Raw genomic sequence first — 25,048 nt, 5'->3', positions numbered from 1 at the left:
AGTAACACCTTTATTGAGATATAATTATCATAAAGTCCACCCACTTAAAGTGTAAAATTCAATGTTTTTAGTTTATTCATAGCATTATACAAATATCACCACGCTCTAATTTTAGAACATGTGGCCTGTCTACCTTCTTTCACTCAGCATAATGTTTTCAGGGTTCATCCACATTAGAGCATGTATCATTACTTGGTTCCCTTTTATTGCCAAATTAATATTTCATTGTATGAATATACCACTTTTTCCATATCCATTCATCGCCTGACAGACATTTGGGACTGTTTTCTATTATTTTGCTATTGTGAATAATGCTGGTATGAAGAGTCATGTACAAGTTTTTGTGGATATATGTTTTCATTTCTATTGCATATATATCTAGAAGTAGAATTGCTGGGTCATATGGTAACTCTGTGTTTATCCTTTTGAGGAATGGCCAAACTGTTTTCCAAAGTAGCAGCACCACTTTACATTCCCAACAGCAATATATGGCTTCCAAACTAGTCCAAATCCTCTAACACTTGTTATTGTTTGTCTTTCTGATTTTTGCCATCCTTGTAGATCTATTATTATCCCATTGTGGTTTTGATTGACTTTTCTCTAATGACCAATGATGTTAGGCATCTTTTTTGGGGGGGTTTCATTTTTCTTTTCTTTTTTTTTAAAAAAGCCCCTAAGTTGTATGGCTTCAAAAGAGCATCAGAGAAACGTAAATGCCATTCCTGTACACTTGGTAAAGCAAAAACCAGACTCAGGGCCACCGCCCTGGGCACGGCCTCAAGCTGACCCGCTGGGGGACCGCCAGCCAGTCCAGAGCCGCCCCCAGGCCCTTGCACATACACCTGCGGGGCTGAGCCGGAGGCTTTAAGGCATTTTGTCTGCGGCTGCTTGCCGGGTGGCAGAGCACAGAGACAGGAAGCCCCATGCCCGCACGCCCCCACGCAGCAGAGCCCAGGGGCCGAGCCGGGCGACGCCAGCCGGCCCACCCCCCTCAGGTTCTGAGGGTCGGAGCACAGCCTCCGGGAACAGGTTCCTCGAGAAGCACCCTCCTAGCAGGGCCCACCTGCCCCTCGCCCGGACGAGGCTGGGAAAGGCTGCAGTGGCCGTGCGTGCGGCGCCTGGGCTTTGGTGCAGCATTTTGGGTGCGGAGCTGGCTTCAGCCGCGGCCCCACCCTTCCCTTCCCCTTTAGTTTTGGGGAAGCCTGGGGCACAGCCTCACCCCTGGCAGCAATGCCTGTGTCCCTCCCAGGTGGGCCTGGGCAAGCTAGCCCCACAGCACCACTCCAGGCCAGGCCTGCCCTCCCCTCCAGAAAACGGCCTTTGGATCGAGGGAGAGAAGCTAGACTTTATGAAGCTAACGGGGGCGGCTGGCGGGGCCGGGGCCAGGCCTCAGCCGTGAGGGCCTCCAGGATCGCAATACTCACTTCAGCAAAGAAATGGAGGGGCAGGTTTGGGGTAGAAGGGGTCTTCCCCCATCCTCTTTTTCCTTGTTTTAAATAGTTAATGCTCTTGGAGGGGCGGACTAGACAGAGGTGTAGAAATTTTGGCCAGTCTTATGTGAAAGAAATGACTGACCCCTCGTCTGGGGGATGGGGCCGCCGGCTGAGACAGGTGCGGCCCCTGAAGTCTGCGTCCCGGCTTCCAGCCAGAGTCTGGCCCTGGGCTGCTGTGGGTGGGCCCCAAGGGCCTCAAACAAGCTCACGTCCCAAGGGGCTGCACGGAGAAGATTCAGGGGGAAGAAACAGCAGCATTTGGTTTCATCGCCCACCTCCATCTCTGCAGGCGCCCTGATGGGCGCTGCAGTGGCTGGCCGTGGGGTCGTCCGCGTTCAGCTCCCCATTGGTAGAGGTCAGCACCTGGTTTTTGCTGTGTGGCTGATCTTTGTCCCAAAGCTGAGGCTGGGAGGGCCGGTGGGTATGGACGGTGCCGATGGGGGTCGCCAAGGGCTTCCTGGGCCAGTGGTACTCAAGAGTCGAACACGAAGCCGCTTCGGTCGAATAGGTCGGTGGAGAGCTTCCACAAGTAGTCACAGTCGGGTTTCTCGAAGTCCAGGCGCCGCACGTAGTGCAGGTATGTGGCCATCTCCTCTGGGAAGTTCTAGCTGAGCACTTCGATGGGCATGGTGCACTTGGTGTTCCCGATATTCTGTACCGCTCATGATCGTGTCGGCCTTGAGCCCCTGCCAGGGGAGGCTGCTGCACAGGAAGTACATGAACATGTGGCCCAGCACCTCCAGGTCACTGCAGTGGCTCTGCTCCTTGCCCAGGTGCATGTTGATGTTCATGTAGCGCGCCCTGCCTGTCAAGCTCTTGTGCTCACGGTACGGGATGTGCTTCTTTGTCTGAAGGCCAGTGTACCCCTTGGCCAGCCCGAAGTTGATAATGTGGATGGCGACCTGCTGCTTGGTCCCCGGGCGCCACACCACGAAGTTCTCGGACTACACGTCCTGGTAAATGAGGCTCTTAGTGTGCCCATACTCCATGCGTGCGATCAGCTGGGTGACGATCAGGAGCACCGTCTTCAGCGTGAAGGTCGAACAGGTCCTCCAGGCTGGGCCCCAGCAGCTCCAGCACCATGGCGTTGTACTTTCAGCACAGGCCGAAGTAGTAGGTAGTAGACCTGAGGGGCGCCCTCAGTGGCGCTGAGCCGCTTGTAGAACCAGTACCCCAGGTGCAGCTGTGGGGCCCAGGACTTGATCAGCTCCAATTTGACAGCCACGTATTTGTTTGTATAGAGATCCTTTCCTTGGCTCTGCCATGGCCAGGCTGCAGGCAGTGTCTGGGCGGCCGGCCAGGCTTCAGCAGCGCGGCGCGGACCCCTGCTCCGGCCCCTCTCCCACTTCCGCTCGGGCTCGGACGCCCACTCGGGCCCTGCTCCAGCTCCTGCGCCACCTGGGCCAGCCTCCGTATGTTCCGGGCGGGAGGCGCCTGGCACGCCAAGCTCCCCTGAGCCCGCTCTGGGGCCCGCCTGTTGGGCATCTTTTTACATGCTTATTGGCCATTTGTATGTCTTATTTGGAAAAATGTCTATTCAAGTCCCTTGCCTACTTTTTAGATTAAGTTGTATTGTTGAGCTGTAAGAATTCTTTTATATTCTGGAGATAAGACAGTTATCAGATATATGATTCCCAAACATTTTCTTCCATTTTGTGGGTTGTCTTTTCACATTTTTGATAGTGTCCTTTGACGCACAGATGTTTTTAACTTTGATAAAGTCTAACTTAACTATTTTTCTTGTCACTTGAGCTTTTGGTGTCATATCTAAGAAACCACTGCCTAATCTAAGTACACAAAGACTTGTGTTTCTTCTTGGAGTTTTAATAAGTTTAGCTCTTATATATAGGCCTATGATCCACTTTAAGCTTTTTATATATATATATATATAGTGTGAAGTAGATGTCTTACTTCATTATTTTACATGTGGATATCCAGTTGTCCCAGCACTATTATTTAAAAAGACTATTCTTTGCCCATGAATTGTCTTGGCACCCTGATCAAAAATCAGTTACCATCAATGTGAGAAATTATATTGAGACTGTCAATTCCTTTCCATTAATCTGTATATTCATCCTTAAGTTAGTACCATATTGTCTTGATTACTGTAGTTTTGTAATAAATTTTGAAATTAGGAAGTATAGTCTTCAAACTTTGTTCAAGACTGTTTTAGCTATGCTAAGTCCCTTTGCTTTTATATAAATTTATGATTAACTTGTCAATTTCTGCAATAAAGACAGCTAGGATTTCAGTAGGAATTGCACTGAACATACAGATCAATTAAGGAGTATTGCCATATTAAAAATATGAAGTCCTCTATGAGATATCTTTCCATTTATTTAGGTGTTTCCTTAATTTCGTTCAATGATGTTTTATATTTCTCAGTGTATACATTTTACAGTTTTTGTTAAGGTTATTCCTAAAAATTTGTTATGCTATTGTTAATGAAATTTTTTTAATTTCATTTTTGGATTGTTCTTTGTGTACCGAAATACAACTGATTTTTATATATTGATCTTCTATTCTGCAACTGACCTGAGCTCATTTATTAGTTCTAATAGTTTTTTATTAATTTCTTAGGATTTTTAATATGCAAGATCATGTAATCTGTGAATACACAATCATCCTTTGGTATCTATGCAGTACTAGTTCCAAAACCTCCCACACATACCAAAATCTGCAAATACTCATGTTCCTGATATACTATTTGCATATAACCTGTGCACATACTTCAGTATACTTTAAAATCTCTAGACTACTTATAATATCTAATACAATGTAAATGTTATGTAAATAATTGTTATACTGTATTCTTTAGGGAATAATGACAAGAAAAAGTCTGTACATGTTCAGTACAAGCACAACTTTTTTTCCATATATTTTCAATCTGCAGTTGGTTTAATCCATGGATGTGAAACCCATGGATACAGTGGGATGACTACAGTTTTACTTCTTATTTTCCAATATAAATGCCTTTTATTTATTTTTCTTGCCTTATTTCCCTCCTGAATCTACAGTATAGTGTTAAATCAAAGTGGTAAGAGTAGCTATCCTCATCTCATTCCTGATCATAGAGAGAAGGCATTCAGTCTTTCACCATTAAGTACGACATTACTTTTGGATTTTTTTATAGATGCCCTTGAACAAATTGAGGAAGTTCCTTGCCATTCCTATTGTGTTGCTTTTTTTTTTTTTTTATACTTTAAGTTCTAGGGTACATGTGCATAACGTGCAGGTTTGTTACATATGTATATTTGTGCCATGTTGGTGTGCTGCACCCATCAACTCGTCAGCACCCATCAATTCATCATTTATATCATGTATAACTCCCCAATGCAATCCCTCCCTCCTCCCCCCTCCCCATGATAGGCCCCAGTGTGTGATGTTCCCCTTCCCGAGTCCAAGTGATCTCATTGTTCAGTTCCCACCTATGAGTGAGAACATGCGGTGTTTGGTTTTCTCTTCTTGTGATAGTTTGCTAAGAATGATGGTTTCCAGCTGCATCCATGTCCCTACAAAGGACGCAAACTCATCCTTTTTTATGGCTGCATAGTATTCCATGGTGTATATGTGCCACATTTTCTTAATCCAGTCTGTCACAGATGGACATTTGGGTTGATTCCAAGTCTTTGCTATTGTGAATAGTGCTGCAATAAACATACGTGTGCATGTGTCTTTGTAGTAGAATAATTTATAATACTTTGGGTATATACCCAGTAGTGGGATAGCTGGGTCATATGGTACATCTAGTTCTAGATCCTTGAGGAATTGCCATACTGTTTTCCATAATGGTTGAACTAGTTTACAATCCCACCAACAGTGTAAAAGTGTTCCTGTTTCTCCACATCCTCTCCAACAACTGTTGTTTCCTGATTTTTTAATGATTGCCATTCTAACTGGTGTGAGATGGTATCTCATTGTGGTTTTGATTTGCATTTCTCTGATGGCGAGTGATTATGAGCATTTTTTCATGTGTCTGTTGGCTGTATGAATGTCTTCTTTTGAGAAATGTCTGTTCATATCCTTTCCCCACTTTTTGATGGGGTTGTTTTTTTCTTGTATATTTGTTTGAGTTCTTTGTAGATTCTGGATATTAGCCCTTTGTCAGATGAGCAGATTGCAAAAATTTTCTCCCATTCTGTAGGTTGCCTGTTCACTCTGATGGTAGTTTCTTTTGCTGTGCAGAAGCTCTTTAGTTTAATTAGATCCCATTTGTCAATTTTGGCTTTTGCTGCCGTTGCTTTTGGTGTTTTAGACATGAAGTCCTTGCCCATGCCTATGTCCTGAATGGTACTACCTAGATTTTCTTCTAGGGTTTTTATGGTATTAGGTCTAACATTTAAGTCTCTAATCCATCTTGAATTAATCTTCGTATAAGGAGTAAGGAAAGGATCCAGTTTCAGCTTTCTACTTATGGCTAGCCAATTTTCCCAGCACCATTTATTAAATAGGGAATCCTTTCCCCATTTCTTGTTTCTCTCAGGTTTGTCAAAGATCAGATGGCTGTAGATGTGTGGTATTATTTCTGAGGACTCTGTTCTGTTCCATTGGTCTATAGCTCTGTTTTGGTACCAGTACCATGCTGTTTTGGTTACTGTAGCCTTGTAGTATAGTTGGAAGTCAGGTAGCGTGATGCCTCCAGCTTTGTCCTTTTGACTTAGGATTGTCTTGGCAATGCGGGCTCTTTTTTGGTTCCATATGAACTTTAAAGCAGTTTTTTCCAATTCTGTGAAGAAACTCATTGGTAGCTTGATGGGGATGGCATTGAATCTATAAATAACCTTGGGCAGTATGGCCATTTTCACGATATTGATTCTTCCTATCCATGAGCATGGTATGTTCTTCCATTTGTTTGTGTCCTCTTTGATTTCACTGAGCAGTGGTTTGTAGTTCTCCTTGAAGAGGTCCTTTACATCCCTTGCAAGTTGGATTCCTAGGTATTTTATTCTCTTTGAAGCAATTGTGAATGGAAGTTCATTCCTGATTTGGCTCTCTGCTTGTCTGTTACTGGTGTATAAGAATGCTTGTGATTTTTGCACATTAATTTTGTATCCTGAGACTTTGCTGAAGTTGCTTATCAGCTTTAGGAGATTTTGGGCTGAGACGATGGGGTTTTCTAAATATACAATCATGTCATCTGCAAACAGGGACAATTTGACTTCTTCTTTTCCTAACTGAATACCCTTGATTTCTTTCTCTTGCCTGATTGCCCTAGCCAGAACTTCCAACACTATGTTGAATAGGAGTGGTGAGAGAGGGCATCCCTCTCTTGTACCAGTTTTCAAAGGGAATTTTTCCAGTTTTTGCCCATTCAGTATGATATTAGCTGTGGGTTTGTCATAAATAGCTCTTATTATTTTGAGGTACGTTCCATCAATACCGAATTTATTGAGCGTTTTTAGCATGAAGGGCTGTTGAATTTTGTCAAAAGCCTTTTCTGCATCTATTGAGATAATCATGTGGTTCTTGACTTTGGTTCTGTTTATATGCTGGATTATGTTTATTGATTTGCGAATGTTGAACCAGCCTTGCATCCCAGGGATGAAGCCCACTTGATCATGGTGGATAAGCTTTTGGATATGCTGCTGAATCCGGTTTGCCAGTATTTTATTGAGGATTTTTGCATCGATGTTCATCAGGGATATTGGTCTAAAATTCTCTTTTTTTGTTGTGTCTCTGCCAGGCTTTGGTATCAGGATGATGTTGGCCTCATAAAATGAGTTAGGGAGGATTCCCTCTTTTTCTATTGATTGGAATAGTTTCAGAAGGAATGCTACCAGCTCCTCCTTGTACATCTGGTAGAATTCAGCTGTGAATCCATCTGGTCCTGGACTTTTTTTGGTGGGTAGGCTATTAATTGTTGCCTCAATTTCAGAGCCTGCTATTGGTCTATTCAGGGATTCAACTTCTTCCTGGTTTAGTCTTGGGAGAGTGTAAGTGTCCAGGAAATTATCCATCTCTTCTAGACTTTCTAGTTGATTTGCGTAGAGGTGTTTATAGTATTCTCTGATGGTAGTTTGTATTTCTGTGGGGTCGGTGGTGATATCCCCTTTATCATTTTTTATTGCATCTATTTGATTCCTCTCTCTTTTCTTCTTATTCGTCTTGCTAGCGGTCTGTCAATTTTGTTGATCTTTTCAAAAAACCAACTCCTGGATTCATTGATTTTTTGGAGGGTTTTTTGTGTCTCTATCTCCTTCAGTTCTGCTCTGATCTTACATCACAATTAAAAGAACTAGAGAGGCAAGAGCAAACACATTCAAAAGCTAGCAGAAGGCAAGAAATAACTGTGTTGAGTTTTTTTATAATGATGGGATGTTGGATTTTATCAAATACTTTTTCTGTGTCTATTGGGATGATTATGTGGTTTTGATCATTTATTCTATTAATGTGGTTAATTGATTGATTGATTTTTGGAAGCTACACTAACCTTGTATTTCCTGGGATAAATCCCACCTGGTCATGGTATTTAATATTTTTGTAAACCACCAGCATTCCTAATCTGAATATCTGAAACCTGAAATGCACCAAAATCCAAAACCTTTAGAGCACTAACCTGATGTGCAAAGGAAATTTTCATTGGAGCATTTCAAACTTTAGATTTTTAGATTAGGTATGTTCAACCAGTGTATACTCTGCAAATATTCTAAAAATCTGAAAAAAAATCCAAAATCCAAAACATTTGTGGTCCCAAGCATTTCAGATAAGACATATTCAAGCTGTATTGCTGGATTCAATTTGCGAGTATTTTGTTGATTTTCTACCTACAACATTGGTCTGTAGTTTTCTTTTCTTCTAGATATCTTTGTCTGAATTTGTTATCAGGGTAATACTGAACTCACAGAAATAGTTGGGAAATCCTCCTTCCTTTGCTATTTTTTGTGAATAACTGGTAATAATTCTTTTAATGTGTGATAGAATTCACAAGTGAAGCTACTTGGGCCTGGGCTTTTATAAAAATTACTAATTTGATTTCTTTACTTGTCATAGACCTATTCAAACTTTCTGTTCTTTCTTTTAGCAGTTCCTATAACTTGTGTCTTTCTAGGAATTTGTCCATTTCATCTTGATCCTCTAACTTGTTGGCATTAAAAACACTATCCATTAAACAATTAATGTACATGAAGAAATATTTAACAAAAGAAAAACATCATTAATGGCCTTTTCAAAAAATTCTCAGCATCACTAGTTATGAGACCAATGAATAGTTTTAACTATGTGCATTATTCTCATAACTAGTGACACTATTTCTTCATGTACATTAAGTTACTGTTTAATGGATACAGTGTTTTTAATTTTATACTTATAAGAATACTAACCTTTTATCTGATTTGTTGAAACTACTACCTTTACAGTTTGCCTTTCCATTTTAAGAAAACCTTCAGACATCTGAAAATTTTTATAGTCAACAATTGCAATCATTCCCATATGATTTCTTCTATTGTTTTGCAGCTTAAATGGTATTTTCCCAAGGACCTGAATTCAGTTCCAATTCAGACTTTTATAGTTTGATTTTCTTTACATTTCTATTTACATATCAATCTGATCTTTACTCAATCTATAATTTATCTGATATACATTATAAAGAAAGAAGCTAAAATTTTATTCAAACAGCTAATCAACTATCCCACCCCCATTTATTGACTAATCTCTCCCTTCCACATTAACGTGAAAAGATTTCTTCATATATTACGTTTCTATACGTATGAAGGAGTACTTTCAAGATATACTGGCCCCATCATCCTCATTATTTAGGTTATGATTCTGAATTTAATTATGTGGCTTTAATAATAGATACCATTTTGTAGTTTCATATAATGTGAAAATATCTCCTGGGACAAAATATTTTACAATTCCCAGGTAAGTCTTCTTTCTCATGGCTATCTTATTTAATAATTCTAAATTAACATAGTAATGTGTCCAATTCCCTAAAATGCCTTTGTTAGGATTTTAATTGGCTTAGAGCTAAGCACATAGTGTAAGAGAAATTGATCTTTGTAATATTCCATCTGCCCATTCCAGTATTATGTCCTAATTCTTCATATTCTTCAAATAAGTTTCTAATTTTCCTATACCGTCTTGTGTTTTTTCTTATTAAGACCATTCCTGGTTAAGGGTTTTTGTAGCTATATTGAATAGGATCTTCTTTATCTATTATGTAAGTGGTTGCTTGCATATAATAATGCTATTGATTTTTGTACGTCTATTATTTATTTGAACATTTATTGATTTTTTCACCGTCTTTTCAATAATTATATCAAAAATAATTTTTTGAACTCAGTGCAAAGTATACATTAGATATCAGTAAATGCAAACACATCCAATTGCATATTTGTATATAGAATGGGGAAGGGAAAGAAGCAAAACAATACTAAAATTTATTGAGAGAGCACGAAGTGATAGGCACAATAATAAATACTATATATACATTACCTCTTTTTTTTTTTTTTTTTTTTTTGAGGCGAAGTCTCGCTCTGTCGCCCGGACTGGAGTGCAGTGGCCGGATCTCAGCTCACTGCAAGCTCCGCCTCCCGGGTTTGCGCCATTCTCCCGCCTCAGCCTCCCGAGTAGCTGGGACTACAGGCGCCCGCCACCTCGCCCGGCTAGTTTTTTTTTTTTTGTATTTTTAGTAGAGACGGGGTTTCACTGTGTTAGTCAGGATGGTCTCGATCTCCTGACCTCGTGATCCGCCCGTCTCGGCCTCCCAAAGTGCTGGGATTACAGGCTTGAGCCACCGCGCCCGGCCACATTACCTCTTTAATGAAGTACACATGAGGTGGTTAAGAGGCAAGCTTATGAAGCAAACTAGGCTTGGATTTGAACCTGACTCCCAATTCCTAGCTGTGTGACCATGAATAAATTTGAGTAATATTGTTTCTCAATGCTCTAAATTCTTTATCTTTAATGTGGAAATCTTAATACCTCCTTAAGTTATGATGAATTTTATGTGTATATATATATATATATATATAAATGCTTAGAAAAATCACAGGTATTTATGAGACACAAATCAAACATATCTTTGTTTCATCCTTTCGAGCAAAAAAATACTTCTAGATTTCTCTAAATAGGCATTACACATTACCATAAATTATATAAATTAACTTACAATTTGAGGCTGCAAATACACACTGGGAAAAGTCTCTTTTCTTCACAAGAACTTTTTTAAAAGTTCTTTATAAAAATAAGATGTGAAATTGCATTTTATTGTGCAAAACATTGCACAAACCAGCAATATCCCAAACATTTAGGATTTTGTTAATAAAGCCCATTCTGATTTTTTTTTTACTTATTTAATTATAATCATAAGGAGTTAAGTGGCATCCCACCAAAACAGCTTTATTCTCAGAATATTCTACTTAAACAACATGTATGAACAGTTTCTCTGATGGAGAAACAGAATCTTAAATGAAATCTTAAATGAGTGCTAACTAATTGGTTCAGGTCTCTGGTATTAACTACCTTGCAATTCAAAAATATTTGATAATTTCTCCCATTTTGCCTTTTAGCATTAAGTGAGTTACTTTACTGAAGAAAGTACCTTATTCTGTAGAGTACATTATGCCTGGTTGACTCATCTATATGGAAGACATGGTTGGGTGGATACCAGATCCTTTCTGTTTCACTCATTAAAGCAAACATATTATGATACACAGGTGTGATACCTAGAAAAGAAGCAGAGAAAGGAACTATTAAAGATACACAACAGAACATTTACATAGCACCTATAATTTGTAATGAGGCTAAAGTAACAACTCAAAATCAGGATGAAATGTAGTAGCAGTCAAAATCTTCTGATATTCCACTCCCTACAGCTGAATTATTAATCACAATTTTTTTTATACAAACATACTTCATTTTAGTGCACTCTGCATTATTGTACTTCGCAGATATTGTGGGGCTTTTCCCTTACAAAATAAGGATTTACAGCAACTGTGAATCTGGTAAGTCTGTCAGCACCATTTTTCCAACAGCATGTGCTCACTTTGTGTCTCTATGACACATTTTGGTAATTCTTGCAATATTTCAAACTTTTTCATTATTATTATATCAGTTATGATGATCTGTGATCTTTGTTACAATTGTAATCGTTTGGGGCCGCCATGAACCGTGCCCATATAAGATGACAAACATAAGCAATAAATGCTGTGTGTGTTCTGACTGCTCCAGCAATAGCCATTCCTGTCTCACTCCCTCTCCTTAGGCCTCTCTATTCCCTGAGATACAACAGTATGGAAAATAGGCGAATTAATAATCCTACAATGGCCTCTAGGCATTCAAGGGAAAGGAAGAGTTTCATATATTGAAGAGTTGCATATCTCTTACTCTAAATCAAAAGCTAGAAATGATTAAACTAAGTGAGGAAGGTATATCAAATGCCAAGATAGGCTAAAAGCCAGGCCTCCTGCACCAGTCAATTAAGTTCTGAATGCAAAGAAAAAGTTTCTGAATGAAATTAAAAGTGCTACTGCAGTAAATACATAAATGATAAGAGAGCAAAACAGCCTTACTGATGACAAAAGTTTGAGTGGTATAGATAGAAGATCAAACCAGCCACAATATTCCCTGAAGCCAAACCCTAAACCAGAGCAAGGCCCTAATTGTCTTCAAATCTGTGAAGGCTGAGAGAGGTGAGGAAACTACAGAAGAAAAGTAGGAAGCTAGTAGAGGTTGGTTCATGAGGTTTAAGAAAAGAAACCAAGGGGGCGTGCCCAAGATGGCCGAATAGGAACAGCTCTAGCCTCCAGCTCCCAGTGTGAGCGACACAGAAGACGGGTGATTTCTGCATTTTCAACTGAGGTACCGGGTTCATCTCACTGGGGCGGGTCAGACAGTTGGTGCTGGTCCGCAGGTGCAGCCTGACCAGCAAGAGCTCAAGCAGGGCGAAGCATCACCTCACCTGGGAAGCGCAAGAGGGAAGGGAATTCCCTTTCCTAGCCAAAGGAAATTGAGACACACAACACCTGGAAAATCGGGTAACTCCCACCCTAATACTGCACTTAACCAAGGGTCTTAGCAAACGGCACACCAGGAGATTATATCCCATATCTGGCCCAGAGGGTCCCAAGCCCACGGAGCCTCCCTCATTGCTAGCACAGCAGTCTGAGATCTAACTGCAAGGTGGCAGCGAGGCTGAGGGAGGGGCGCCCGCCATTGCTGAGGCTTAAGTAGGTAAACAAAGCCACCGGGAAGCTCGAACTGGGTGGAGCCCACCACAGCTAAGAAGGCCTGCCTGCCTCTGTAGACTCCACCTCTGGGGACAGGGCATAGCTAAACAAAAAGCAGCAGAAACTTCGGCAGAGGTAAATGTCCCTGTCTGACAGCTTTGAAGAGAGCAGTGGATCTCCCAGCATGGAGGTTGAGATCTGAGAACGGACAGACTGCCTGCTCAAGTGGGTCCCTGACCCCTGAGTAGCCTAACTGGGACACATCCCCCACTAGGTGCAGACCGAAACCTCACACATTACACGGCTCAGTACACCCCTGAGACAAAGCTTCCAGAGCAAGAATCAGACAGCAACACTCGTTGTTCAGCAATATTCTATCTTCTGCAGCCTCCACTGCTGATACCCAGGCAAACAGGGTCTGGAGTGGACCTCAAGGAAACTCCAACAGACCTGCAGCTGAGAGTCCTGACTGTTAGAAGGAAAACGAACAAACAGAAAGGACACCCACACCAAAACCCCATCAGTACGTCACCATTATCAAAGACCAAAGGCAGAGAAAACCACAAAGATGGGGAAAAAGCAGGGCAGAAAAGCTGGAAATTCAAAAAATAAGAGCACATCTCCCCCTCCAAAGGAACGCAGCTCACTGCCAGCAACGGAACAAAGCTGGAGGCAGAATGACTTTGACGAGTTGAGAGAAGGCGGCTTCAGTCGATCAGACTTCTCAGAACTAAAGGAGGAATTACGTAACCAGCGCAAAGAAACTAAAAACCTCGAAAAAAGATTTCATGAATGGCTAACTAGAATAACCAATGTAGAAAAGTCGTTAAAAGAACTGACAGCGATGAAAACCATAACATGAGAATTATGTGACAAATGCACAAGCTTCAGTAACTGACTCGATCAACTGGAAGAAAGAGTATCAGCCATTGAAGATCAAATGAATGAAATGAAGCGAGAAGTCTAGAGAAAAAAAGAGTAAAAAGAAATGAACAAAGCCTCCAAGAAATATGGGATTATATGAAAAGACCAAATCTACATCTGATTGGTGTGCCTGAAAGTGACGGGGAAAATGGAAACAAGTTGGAAAACACTCTGCAGGATATCATCTAGGAAACCTTCCCCAACCTAGTAAGGCAGGCTAACATTCAAATTCAGGAAATACAGAGAATGCCACAAAGATACTCCTCGAGAAGAGCAAGTCCAAGACACATAATTGTCAGATTCACCAAAGTTGAAATGAAGGAAAAAATGTTAAGGGCAGCCAGAGAGAAAGGTCGGGGTACCCACAAAGGGAAGCCCATTAGACTAACAGCACATCTCTCAGCAGAAATTCTACAAGCCAGAAGAGTGGGGGCCAATATTCAACATTCTTAAAGAAAAGAATTTTCAACCCAGAATTTCATATCCAGCCAAAATCGGTTTCATAAGTGAAGGAGAAATAAAATCCTTTACAGACAAGCAAATGCTTAGAGATTTTGTCACCACCAGAACTGCCCTACAAGAGGTCCTGAAGGAAGCACTAAACATGGAAAGGAACAACAGCCATTGGTACCTGCCAAAATGTAAAGTCCATCGATGCTAGGAAGAAACTGCATCAACTAACGAGCAAAATAACCAGCTGATATCATAATGACAAGATCAAGTTCACACATAACAATATTAACCTTAAATGTAAATGGACTAAATGGTCCAGTTAAAAGACACAGACTGGCAAAATGGATAAAGAGGCAAGACCCATCGGTTTGCTGTATTCAGGAGACCCATCTCACATGCAGAGACACACATAGGCTCAAAAAAGGGATGGAGGAAGATCTACCAAGCAAATGGAAAACAAAAAAATCAAGGGTTGCAATCGTAGTCTCTGATAAAACAGACTCTAAACCATCAAAGATCAAAACAGACAAAGAAGGCCATTATATAATGGTAAAGGGATCAATTCATCAGGAAGAGCTAACTATCCTAAATATATATGCACCCAATACAGGAGCACCCAGATTCATAAAGCATGTCCTTAGAGACTTACAAAGAGACTTAGACTCCCATACAATAATAATGGGAGACTTCAACACTCCACTGTCAACATTAGACAGATCAATGAGACAGAAAGTTAACAAGGATATCCAGGAATTGAACTCACCTCTGCACCAAGCAGACCTAATAGACATCTACAGAACTCTCCACCCCAAATCAACAGAATATACATTCTTCTCAGTACCACATCGCACTTATTCCAAAATTGACCACATATTTGGAAGTAAAGCACTCCTCAGCAAATGTACAAGAACAGAAATTACAACAAACTGTCTCTCAGACCACAGTGCAATCAAACTAGAACTCAGGACTAAGAAACTCAATCAAAACCGCTCAACTACATGGAAACTGAACAGCCTGCTCCTGAATGACTACTGGGTACATAATGAAATGAAGGCAGAAATAAAGATGTTCTTTGAAATCAATGAGAACAAAGATACAACATACCAGAATCTCTGGGACACATTTAAAGCAGTGTGTAGAGGGAAATTTATAGCACTAAATGCCCACAAGAGAAAGCAGGAAAGATCTAAAATTGACACCCTAACATCACAATTAAAAGAACTAGAGAAGCAAGAGTAAACACATTCAAAGGCTAGCAGAAGGCAAGAAATAACCAAGATCAGAGCAGAATTGAAGGAGATAGATACACAAAAAACCCTCCAAAAAATCAATGAATCCAGGAGCTGGTTTTTTGAAAAGATCAGCAAAATTGACAGACCATTAGCAAGACAAAGAAGAAAAGAGAGAAGAATCAAATAGACACAATAAAAAATGATAAAGGGGATATCACCACCGACCCCACAGAAATACAAACTACCATCAGAGAATACTATAAACACCTCTACGCAAATAAACTAGAAAACCTAGAAGAAATGGATAATTTCCTGGACACTTACACTCTCCCAAGACTAAACCAGGAAGAAGTTGAATCCCTGAATAGACCAATAGCAGGCTCTGAAATTGAGGCAATAATTAATAGCCTACCAACCAAAAAAAGTCCAGGACCAGACGGATTCACAGCTGAATTCTACCAGAGGTACAAGGAGGAGTTGGTCCCATTCCTTCTGAAACTATTCCAGTCAATAGAAAAAGACGGAATCCTCCCTAACTCATTTTACGAGGCCAACATCATCCTGATACCAAAGCCTAGCAGAGATACAAAAAAAAAAAGAGAATTTTAGACCAATATCCCTGATGAGCATCGATGCAAAAATCCTCAATAATGGCAAACCAAATCCAGCAGCACATCAAAAAGCTTATCCACCATGATCAAGTGGGCTTCATCCCTGGGATGCAAGGATGGTTCCACATATGCAAATCAATAAACATAATCCAACACATAAACAGAACCAAGGACAAGAACCACATGATTATCTCAACAGATGCACAAAAGGCCTTGGACAAAATTCAACAACTCTTCATGCTAAAAACTCTCAATAAATTCGGCATTGATGGAACGTATCTCAAAATAATAAGAGCTATTTATGACAGACCCACAGCCAATATCATACTGAATGGGCAAAAACTGGAAAAATTCCCTTTGAAAACTGGCACAAGACAGGGATGCTCTCTCTCACCACTCCTATTCAACATAGTGTTGGAAGTTCTGGCTAGGGCAATCAGGCAAGAGAAAGAAATCAAGGGTATTCAGTTAGGAAAAGAAGAAGTCAAACTGTCCCTGTTTGCAGATGACGTGATTGTATATTTAGAAAACCCCATTGTCTCAGCCCAAAATCTCCTTAAGCTGATAAGCAACTTCAGTAAGTCTCAGGATACAAAATCAATGTGCAAAAATCACAAGCATTCTTATATACCAGTCCTAATCTTTGACAAACCTGACAAAAACAAGAAATGGGGAAAGGATTCCCTATTTAATAAATGGTGCGGGGAATATTGGCTAGCCATAAGTAGAAAGCTGAAACTGGATCCTTTCCTTACTCCTTATACAAAAATTAATTCAAGATGGATTAGAGACTTAAATGTTAGACCTAAAACCATAAAAACCATAGAAGAAAACCTAGGTAATACCATTCAGGACATAGGCATGGGCAAGGACTTCATGTCTAAAACACCAAAAGCAACAGCAACAAAAGCCAAAATTGACAAATGGAATCTAACTAAACTAAAGAGCTTCTGCACAGCAAAAGAAACTACCATCAGAGTGAACAGGCAACCTACAGAATGGGAGAACATTTTTACAATCTACTCATCTGACAAAGGGCTAATATCCAGAACCTACAAAGAACTTAAACAAATTTACAAGAAAAAAACAACCCCATCAAAAAGTGGGCAAAGGATATGAACAAACACTTCTCAAAAGAAGACATTCATACAGCCAACAGACACATGAAAAAATGCTCATAATCACTCGCCATCAGAGAAATGCAAATCAAAACCACAATGAGATACCATCTCACACCAGTTAGAATGGCAGTCATTAAAAAATCAGGAAACAACAGGTGCTGGAGAGGATGTGGAGAAATAGGAACACTTTTACACTGTTGGTGGGACTGTAAACTAGTTCAACCATTGTGGAAAGCAGTGTGGCATTTCCTCAAGGATGTAGAACTAGAAATACCATTTGACCCAGCCATCCCATTACTGGGTATATACCCAAAGGATTATAGGTCATGCTGCTACAAAGACACATGCACACGTATGTTTATTGCAGCACTATTCACAATAGCAAAGACTTGGAATCAACCCAAATGTCCATCAGTGACAGACTGGATTAAGAAAATGTGGCACATATACACCATGGAATACTATGCAGCCATAAAAAAGGATGTGTTTGTGTCCTTTGTAGGGACATGGATGCAGCTGGAAACCATCATTCTCAGCAAACTATTGCAGGAACAGAAAACCAAACACCGAATGTTCTCACTCATAGTTGAGAATTGAAAAATGAGATCACTTGGACACAGGAAGGGGAACATCACACACCGGGTCCTATTGTGGGGAGGGGGTGGGGGGAGAGATAGCATTAGGAGATATACCTAATGTAAATGATGAGTTAATGGGTGCAGCACACCAACATGGCACATGTATACATATGTAACAAACCTGCACGTTGTGCACATGTACCCTAGAACTTAAATTAAAAAGAAAAGAAAAGAAAAGAAACCATGTCCCTAACATAAAAGTGAGAGGTAAAGCAGCAAGTGATGATGGAGAGAATGCAGCAAGTTATCCAAAGATCTTACAAAGATCACTGATAAACAATAGATTTTCAGTGTAGACAAAACAGCCTTCTGTTGGAAGAAGATGCCATCTAGGAGTACTTTCATAGCTAGAGAGAAGTCAATGCTTGCCTTCGAAGTTTCAAAGAACTGAATGACTCTCTTCTGAGGAGCTAATGCAGCAAGTGACTTTTAGTTGAAGCCAGTGCTTACTGACCATTCTGAAAATCCATGGGCCTTAAGAACTATGTTCAATTACCCTGCCTGTGCTCTATAAATGTAACGACAAAACCTAGAAGACAGCACATCTGTATATAGCATGGTTTACTGAATATTTTAAGCCACCGTTGAGACCTAACGCTCAGAAAAAAAGATTCCTGTCAAAGTACTATTACTCATTGACAATGCACCTGGTCACCCAAGAGCTCTGATGAAGACGTACATTGAATTTCATGTTGTTTTCATGCCTGCTAACATAACATCCATTCTGCAGCCCATGAATCAAGGAGCAATTTGACTTTCAAATCTTAGTATTTGGGAAACACATTTTGTAAGGTTATGGCTGTCACAGTGTTTCCTCTCATGGATGTAAGCAAAGTAAATTAAAAATCTTATGGAAAGAATTCACCATTCTAGACGTCATGAAAAACATCTGTAGTTCATGAGAGGAGGTCAAAATGTCAGCATTAACAGGAGTTTGGAAGAAGCTGATTCTGACTCTCATGGATCTTTGACGGATTTAATCTTCAGTGGAGGAAGTCTCTGCAGATGTGGTAGAAGTAGCAAGAGAACTAAAATTAGAAGTGGAGCTTGAAGACGTGACTGAATTGCTGTAATCTCATGATAAAACTTGGACAGATAAGGAATTGCTTTTTATGGATGAGCAAATAAAGTGGTTTCTTGAGATGGAATCTATTCCTGGTGAAGATGCTGTGAATATTGTTGAAATGACAAAAAAGGATTTATAATATTACATCAGCTTAGTCAAAGCAGTGGCAGGGTTTGAGTGAATCAACTTCCCATTTTCAAAGAAGTTCTACTGCAGGTAAAATGCTATCAAATAGCATTGCATACTACAGAGACATCTTTCATGAAAGGAAGAGTCCATTGATGCAGCAACCTTCACTGTCTCATTTTAAGAAATTGCCATAGCCACCCCCCAACGTTTAGCAGTCACCATCCTGGTCAGTCAGCAGCCATCAACATCAAGGCAAGACTCTCCACCAACAAAAAGATTATAACTCACTGAAGGCTTAGATGATTGTGAATGCTTTATGACAATAAAGTATTTTTCAATTAAGGTATGTACTTTTTTGGACATAATGTTATTGCATACTTAACAGACTACAGAATAATTTAAACATAACTTTTATTTGCACTGGGAAACCTAAAACTTCATGTGATTTGCTTTATTGCAATATTTGCTTCACTGAGATAGTCTGGAACCAAACCCACAATATCTCTGAGGTATGTCAATATTTTAAAATATATCTGCTGAGACTCTTTCAAGCAGATATTTTTTTAAAATTTCATCTGGTTTTTTCAGTTGTCCTCTGCAGAAAGGTTGGTTCAAATTTTCAAGTTTCCCGGAACTGGAGGTATAATAAAAATCCATGCTTGTATGTGGTTGCGGGGAGGGAGTTGTTTTAATTAATAGGTATCAGATTACAAAAATATTTAGAAGTCATGAATACTCTTAAAAGAACAATGTGTCAAGTTTTACACAATACACTAATAATTATATCCTTTGTGCTATTTTAATTTACAATGAAAGATTTTTAATGACAACTTAAAATGTGAGTGCATACATAATTTCTTAAAAGATATTTTTAGAAGGTACATTCACAAACGGTTGAAAGCCGCTGAACCAAGAGAATACCTAAACCACACAAGTAAATAATACAAGCTATTTTCAAGCATATATAGAACATTCACACATATGCATACATGTACACACACAAGCACAAACACAACAATCATGTGAACTCAAAACAAGTCTTTAGAATAACCATACATACCAAGTTCTCTGACCATACTTCAATTAAATCAAAAATGAGTATGTAAAAATTTTAATCCTATATATTTAAAACATAATGCTTACAGAACACAGAAGTATTTTATCCTAGCTACGTTTTCACTGTTTTCCACTGTAGACAGAAATGACACAAATGACAAACTGACAACAAAGACTTAAATTCTGAATTTAAATTATTAACATGACCATCTACTTACAGATGTGTGATATTTCAACAAATTATTTATAATAACATTATTTAGTAGCAACTTTTAAACAGTATACTTGTATTCATTCTTTTATGTACAAATAACTTCCAAATAACTCAGAAGTCAAAGGAAAATACATTAAGAAGCATTTATAATGAATAATGATTACCAATATCATGTATTAAAAATCATGGAATACAACTAAAGTGAAACTCAAGAGGAAACACTGTAGCTTTATCTGCTTATATTAGAAAATAAGAGCAAATGATCTAAGTTATCTACTCAATATAGTAGAAGACAATAGAGTAATCCCAAAGAAAGGTTATAGATGGACATGATAAAAATCCAATAGGGAAAAGTGACAAAATAAAAGATGATTATTTGCAAAATAGATCTTTGTCAAGGATAATAAGAAAAAAAGAGGCACAGATAAACACTAAGAACTTTAAAAAAGCATAATTATAAGTTATGAAGACAAACAGTGCTAGAACAACATTATGCCAATAAACTTGAAAAACAGACAGATGGACAATTTTTGCAAAAATATAACTTTAAAAAGATAAATAAATTTAAAACTTCAATAGAACTATAACCATTAAAGAAACAGACTCTGGTTGGGTGCAGTGGCTCACGCACTTTGAGAGGCCGAGGCAGGTAGATCACCTGAAGTCAGGGGTTTGCGACCAGCTTGGCCAACATGGCAAAACACTGTCTCTACCAAAAATACTAAAATTAGCTGGGTGTGGTGGCGGGTGCCTGTAGTCCAGCTAGTCAGGAGGCTGAGGCAGATGAATCACTTGAACCCGGAAGGCGGAGGTTGCAGTGAGCCATGATCATGCTACTGCACTCCAGCCTGGGAAACAGAGCAAGACTCGGTCTCAGCACCACATCGCACTTATTCCAAAATTGATCACATAATTGGAAGTAAAGCACTCTTCAGCAAATGTAAAAGAACAGAAATTATAACAAACTGTCTCTCAGACCACAGTGCAATCAAACTAGAACTCAGGATTAAGAAACTCAGTGAAAACCGCCCAACTACAAGGAAACTGAACAACTTGCTCCTGAATGACTACTGGGTACATAACGAAATGAAGGCAGAAATAAAGATGTTCTTTGAAACCAATGAGACAAACACACAACATACCAGAATCTCTGGGACATATTTAAAGCGGTGTATAGAGGGAAATGTGTAGCACTAAATGCCCACAAGAGAAAGCTGGAAAGATCTAAAATTGACACACTACATCACAATTAAAAGAACTAGAGAAGTAAGAGCAAACACATTCAAAAGCTAGCAGAAGGCAAGAAATAAGATCAGAGGAGAACTGAAGGAGATAGAGACACAAAAAGCCCTTCAAAAAATCAATGAATCCAGGAGCTGGTTTTTTGAAAAGATCAACAAAATTGATAGGCCGCTAGCAAGACTAATAAAAAAGAAAAGAGAGAAGAATCAAATAGACGCAATAAAAAATGATAAAGGGGATATCACCACCGACCCCACAGAAATACAAACTACCATCAGACAATACTATAAACACCTCTACGCAAACAAACTAGAAAATCTAGAAGAAATGGATAAATTCCTGAACACAAACACCCTCCCAAGACTAAACCAGGAAGAAGTCAAATCCCTGAATAGACCAGTAACAACTTCTGAAATTGATGCAGTAATTAAAAGCCTACCAATCAAAAAAAGTTCAGGACCAGAGGGATTCACAGCCAAATTCTACCAGAGGTACAAGGAGGAGATGGTACCATTCCTTTGGAAACTATTCCGATCAATAGAAAAAGAGGGAATCCTCCCTAACTCATTTTATGAGGCCAACATCATCCTGATACCAAAGCCTGGCAGAGATACAAAAAAAAAGGAGAATTTTAGACCAATATCCCTGATGAACATCGATGCAAAAATCCTCAATAAAATACGGGCAAACCGAATCCAGCAGCACATCAAAAAGCTTATCCACCATGATCAAGTGGGCTTCATCCCTGGGATGCAAGGCTGGCTCAACATTCGCAAATCAATAAACGTAATCCAGCATATAAACAGAACCAAGGACAAGAACCACATGATTATCTCAATAGATGCAGAAAAGGCCTTTGACAAAATTCAACAGCTCTTCATGTTAAAAACTCTCAATAAATTAGGTATTGATGGGATGTATCTCAAAATAATAAGAGTTATTTATGACAAACCCATAGCTAATATCATACTGAATGGACAAAAACTGGAAGAATTCCCTTTGAAAACTGACACAAGAGAGGGATGCCCTCTCTCACCAATGCTATTCAGCTTAGTGTTGGAAGTTCTGGGCAGGGCAATCATGCAGGAGAAAGAAATAAAGGGTGTTCAATTAGGAAAAGACGAAGTCAAATTATCCCTGTTTACAGATGACATGATTGTATATTTAGAAAACCCCATCATCTCAGCCCAAAATCTCCTCAAGCTGGTAAGCAACTTCAGCAAAGTCTCAGGATACAAAATCAATGTGCAAAAATTACAAGCATTCTTATATACCAATAACAGACAGAGAGCCAAATCATGAGTGAACTCCCACTCACAATTGTTTTGAAGAGAATAAAATACCTAGGAATCCACCTTACAAGGGATGTGAAGGACCTCTTCAAGGAGAACTACAAACCACTGCTCAACGGAATAAAAGAGGACACAAACAAATGGAAGAACACTCCATGCTGATGGATAGAAAGAATCAATATCGTGAAAATAGCCATAATGCCCAAGGCAATTTATAGATTCAGTGCCATTCCCATCAAGCAACCAATGACTTCTCTTCACAGTACTGGAAAAAACTACTTTAAAGTTCATATGGAACCAAAAAAGAGCTCGCATTGCCATGACAATCCTAAGCCAAAGAACAAAGCTGGAGGCATCACGCTACCTGACTTCAAATTATGCTAAAGCCTACAGTAACCAAAACAGCATGGTACTGGTACCAAACAGAGATATAGACCAATGGAACAGAACAGAGCCCTCAGAATTAATACCACACATCTACAACCATCTGATCTTTGACAAATCTGACAAAAACAAGAAATGGGGAAAGGATTCTCTATTTAATAAATGATACTGGGAAAACTGGCTAGCCATATGTAGAAAGCTGAAACTGGATCCCTTCCTTACACCTTATACAAAAATTAATTCAAGACAGATTACAGACTTAAATGTTAGACTTAAAACCATAAAAACCCTAGAAGAAAACCTAGGTAATACCATTCAGGACATAGGCATGGGCAAGGACTTCATGACTAAAACACCAAAAGCAATGGCAACAAAAGCCAAAATTGACAAATGGGATCTAATTAAAGAGCTTCTGCACAGCGAAAGAAACTACCCATCAGAGTGAACAGGCAACCTACAGAATGGGAGAACATTTTTGCAATCTACTCATCTGACAAAGGGCTAATATCCAGAACCTACAAAGAACTTAAACAAATTTACAAGAAAAAAACAAACGACCCCATCAAAAAGTGGGCAAAGGATATGAACAGACACCTCTCAAAAGAAGACATTTGTGCAGCCAACAGACACATGAAAAAATGCTCATCATCTCTGGCCATCAGAGAAATGCAAATCAAAACCACAAGGAGATACCATCTCACACTAGTTAGAAAGGCAATCATTAAAAAGTCAGGAAACAACAAGTGCTGGAGAGGATGTGGAGAAATAGGAACACTTCTACACTGTTGGTGGGACTGTAAACTAGTTCAACCATTGTAGAAGACAGTGTGGCGATTCCTCAAGGATCTAGAACTAGAAATACCATTTGACCCAACCATCCCATTACTGGGTATACACCCAAAGGATTAAAAATCATGCTGCTATAAAGACACACGCACACATATGTTTATTGTGGCACTATTCACAATAGCAAAGACTTGGAACCAACCCAAATGTCCATCAATGATAGACTGGATTAAGAAAATTTGGCACATCATTTTACTTGATACCCAAATGTTATTAGAATCCTCCAGGCCGGGCGGGGTGGCTCAAGCCTGTAATCCCAGCACTTTGGGAGGCCAAGACGGGCGGATCACGAGGTCAGGAGATCGAGACCATCCTGGCTAACACGGTGAAACCCCATCTCCACTAAAAATACAAAAAACTAGCCGGGCGAGGTGGCGGCGCCTGTAGTCCCAGCTACTCGGGAGGCTGAGGCAGGAGAATGGCGTGAACCCGGGAGGCGGAGCTTGCAGTGAGCTGAGATCTGGCCACTGCACTCCAGCCTGGGTGACAGAGCGAGGCTCCGTCTCAAAAAAAAAAAAAAAAAAAAAGAATCCTCCAACAACAGGAGGAAGAAAAACAATCTTTGTGCCAGAAAATTGTAGGGAAAGAATGAATGAAGTGTGTTGTGGGACTTGAGCTTAACAGTAAATGCTGAGAATGATTTGGGTATTGGAGTCTGAATATGACCAGGAAATTCAGGGCAATAGAGGGTAATGGACATATTTTGGTAATATTTAGAGCAGGATTTCTCATCAGAGACCCAGGCCTCATCCCTGAAGAGCCTGATTTCGTTGGTCTGTGGTGGAGCGTGGACATGGGGATCCTTGCAAAGCACCCCTGGTGTTGGCAACGGGTCAACCAGGTTGGGAATTATTGATTTGCATCGAAGTGACCTGCAGGACCCAGAGTGAGGAGGTGAACAGCTGGTTACAGTGATTATTGGGCTTTCTCATAATCATTTCCATTATTTATACTCACAGGTCCGCATTACTCACATACGTGGAAGAAATGGGGTGATAAGTAATAATATCTTTTTCACCTTGGATTCTGTGAAACTTCCTGATGGATATGTACCTAAAGTAGATGATATCGTCAATGTGGTTATGGTGGAGAGCACTCAGTTCTGCTTTAAGCAGAGAGTGGTTTCTATCATCCCAGCACAAAAATCGTTAATGACAAAGCTTTTTTTATTCTGTTTAT

The 25,048-nt window shown here is 39.8% G+C and overlaps 1 protein-coding gene and 1 pseudogene across 4 annotated transcripts in view; both read right to left on the bottom strand.

The window, feature by feature from the left end:
- Positions 1-25,048, bottom strand: part of JAK2 (Janus kinase 2) — a 164,348-nt gene that overhangs the window by 88,827 nt on the left and 50,473 nt on the right. For all 4 annotated transcript variants that reach the window (XM_030919371.1, XM_030919374.1, XM_030919372.1 and 1 more), the window contains one exon: positions 11,035-11,158. In XM_030919371.1, the coding sequence (XP_030775231.1) occupies positions 11,035-11,158 (124 nt within the window). The remainder of the gene's footprint in view (positions 1-11,034; positions 11,159-25,048) is intronic.
- Positions 1,523-8,915, bottom strand: LOC104665699 (annotated as a pseudogene).

This window comes from Rhinopithecus roxellana, chromosome 16 (genome assembly GCF_007565055.1).
Source record: "Rhinopithecus roxellana isolate Shanxi Qingling chromosome 16, ASM756505v1, whole genome shotgun sequence".
NCBI lineage: Eukaryota > Metazoa > Chordata > Mammalia > Primates > Cercopithecidae > Rhinopithecus > Rhinopithecus roxellana.
The sequence above is the reverse complement of the archived record's forward strand: the minus strand, read 5'-3'. Positions and strand labels throughout refer to the sequence as shown.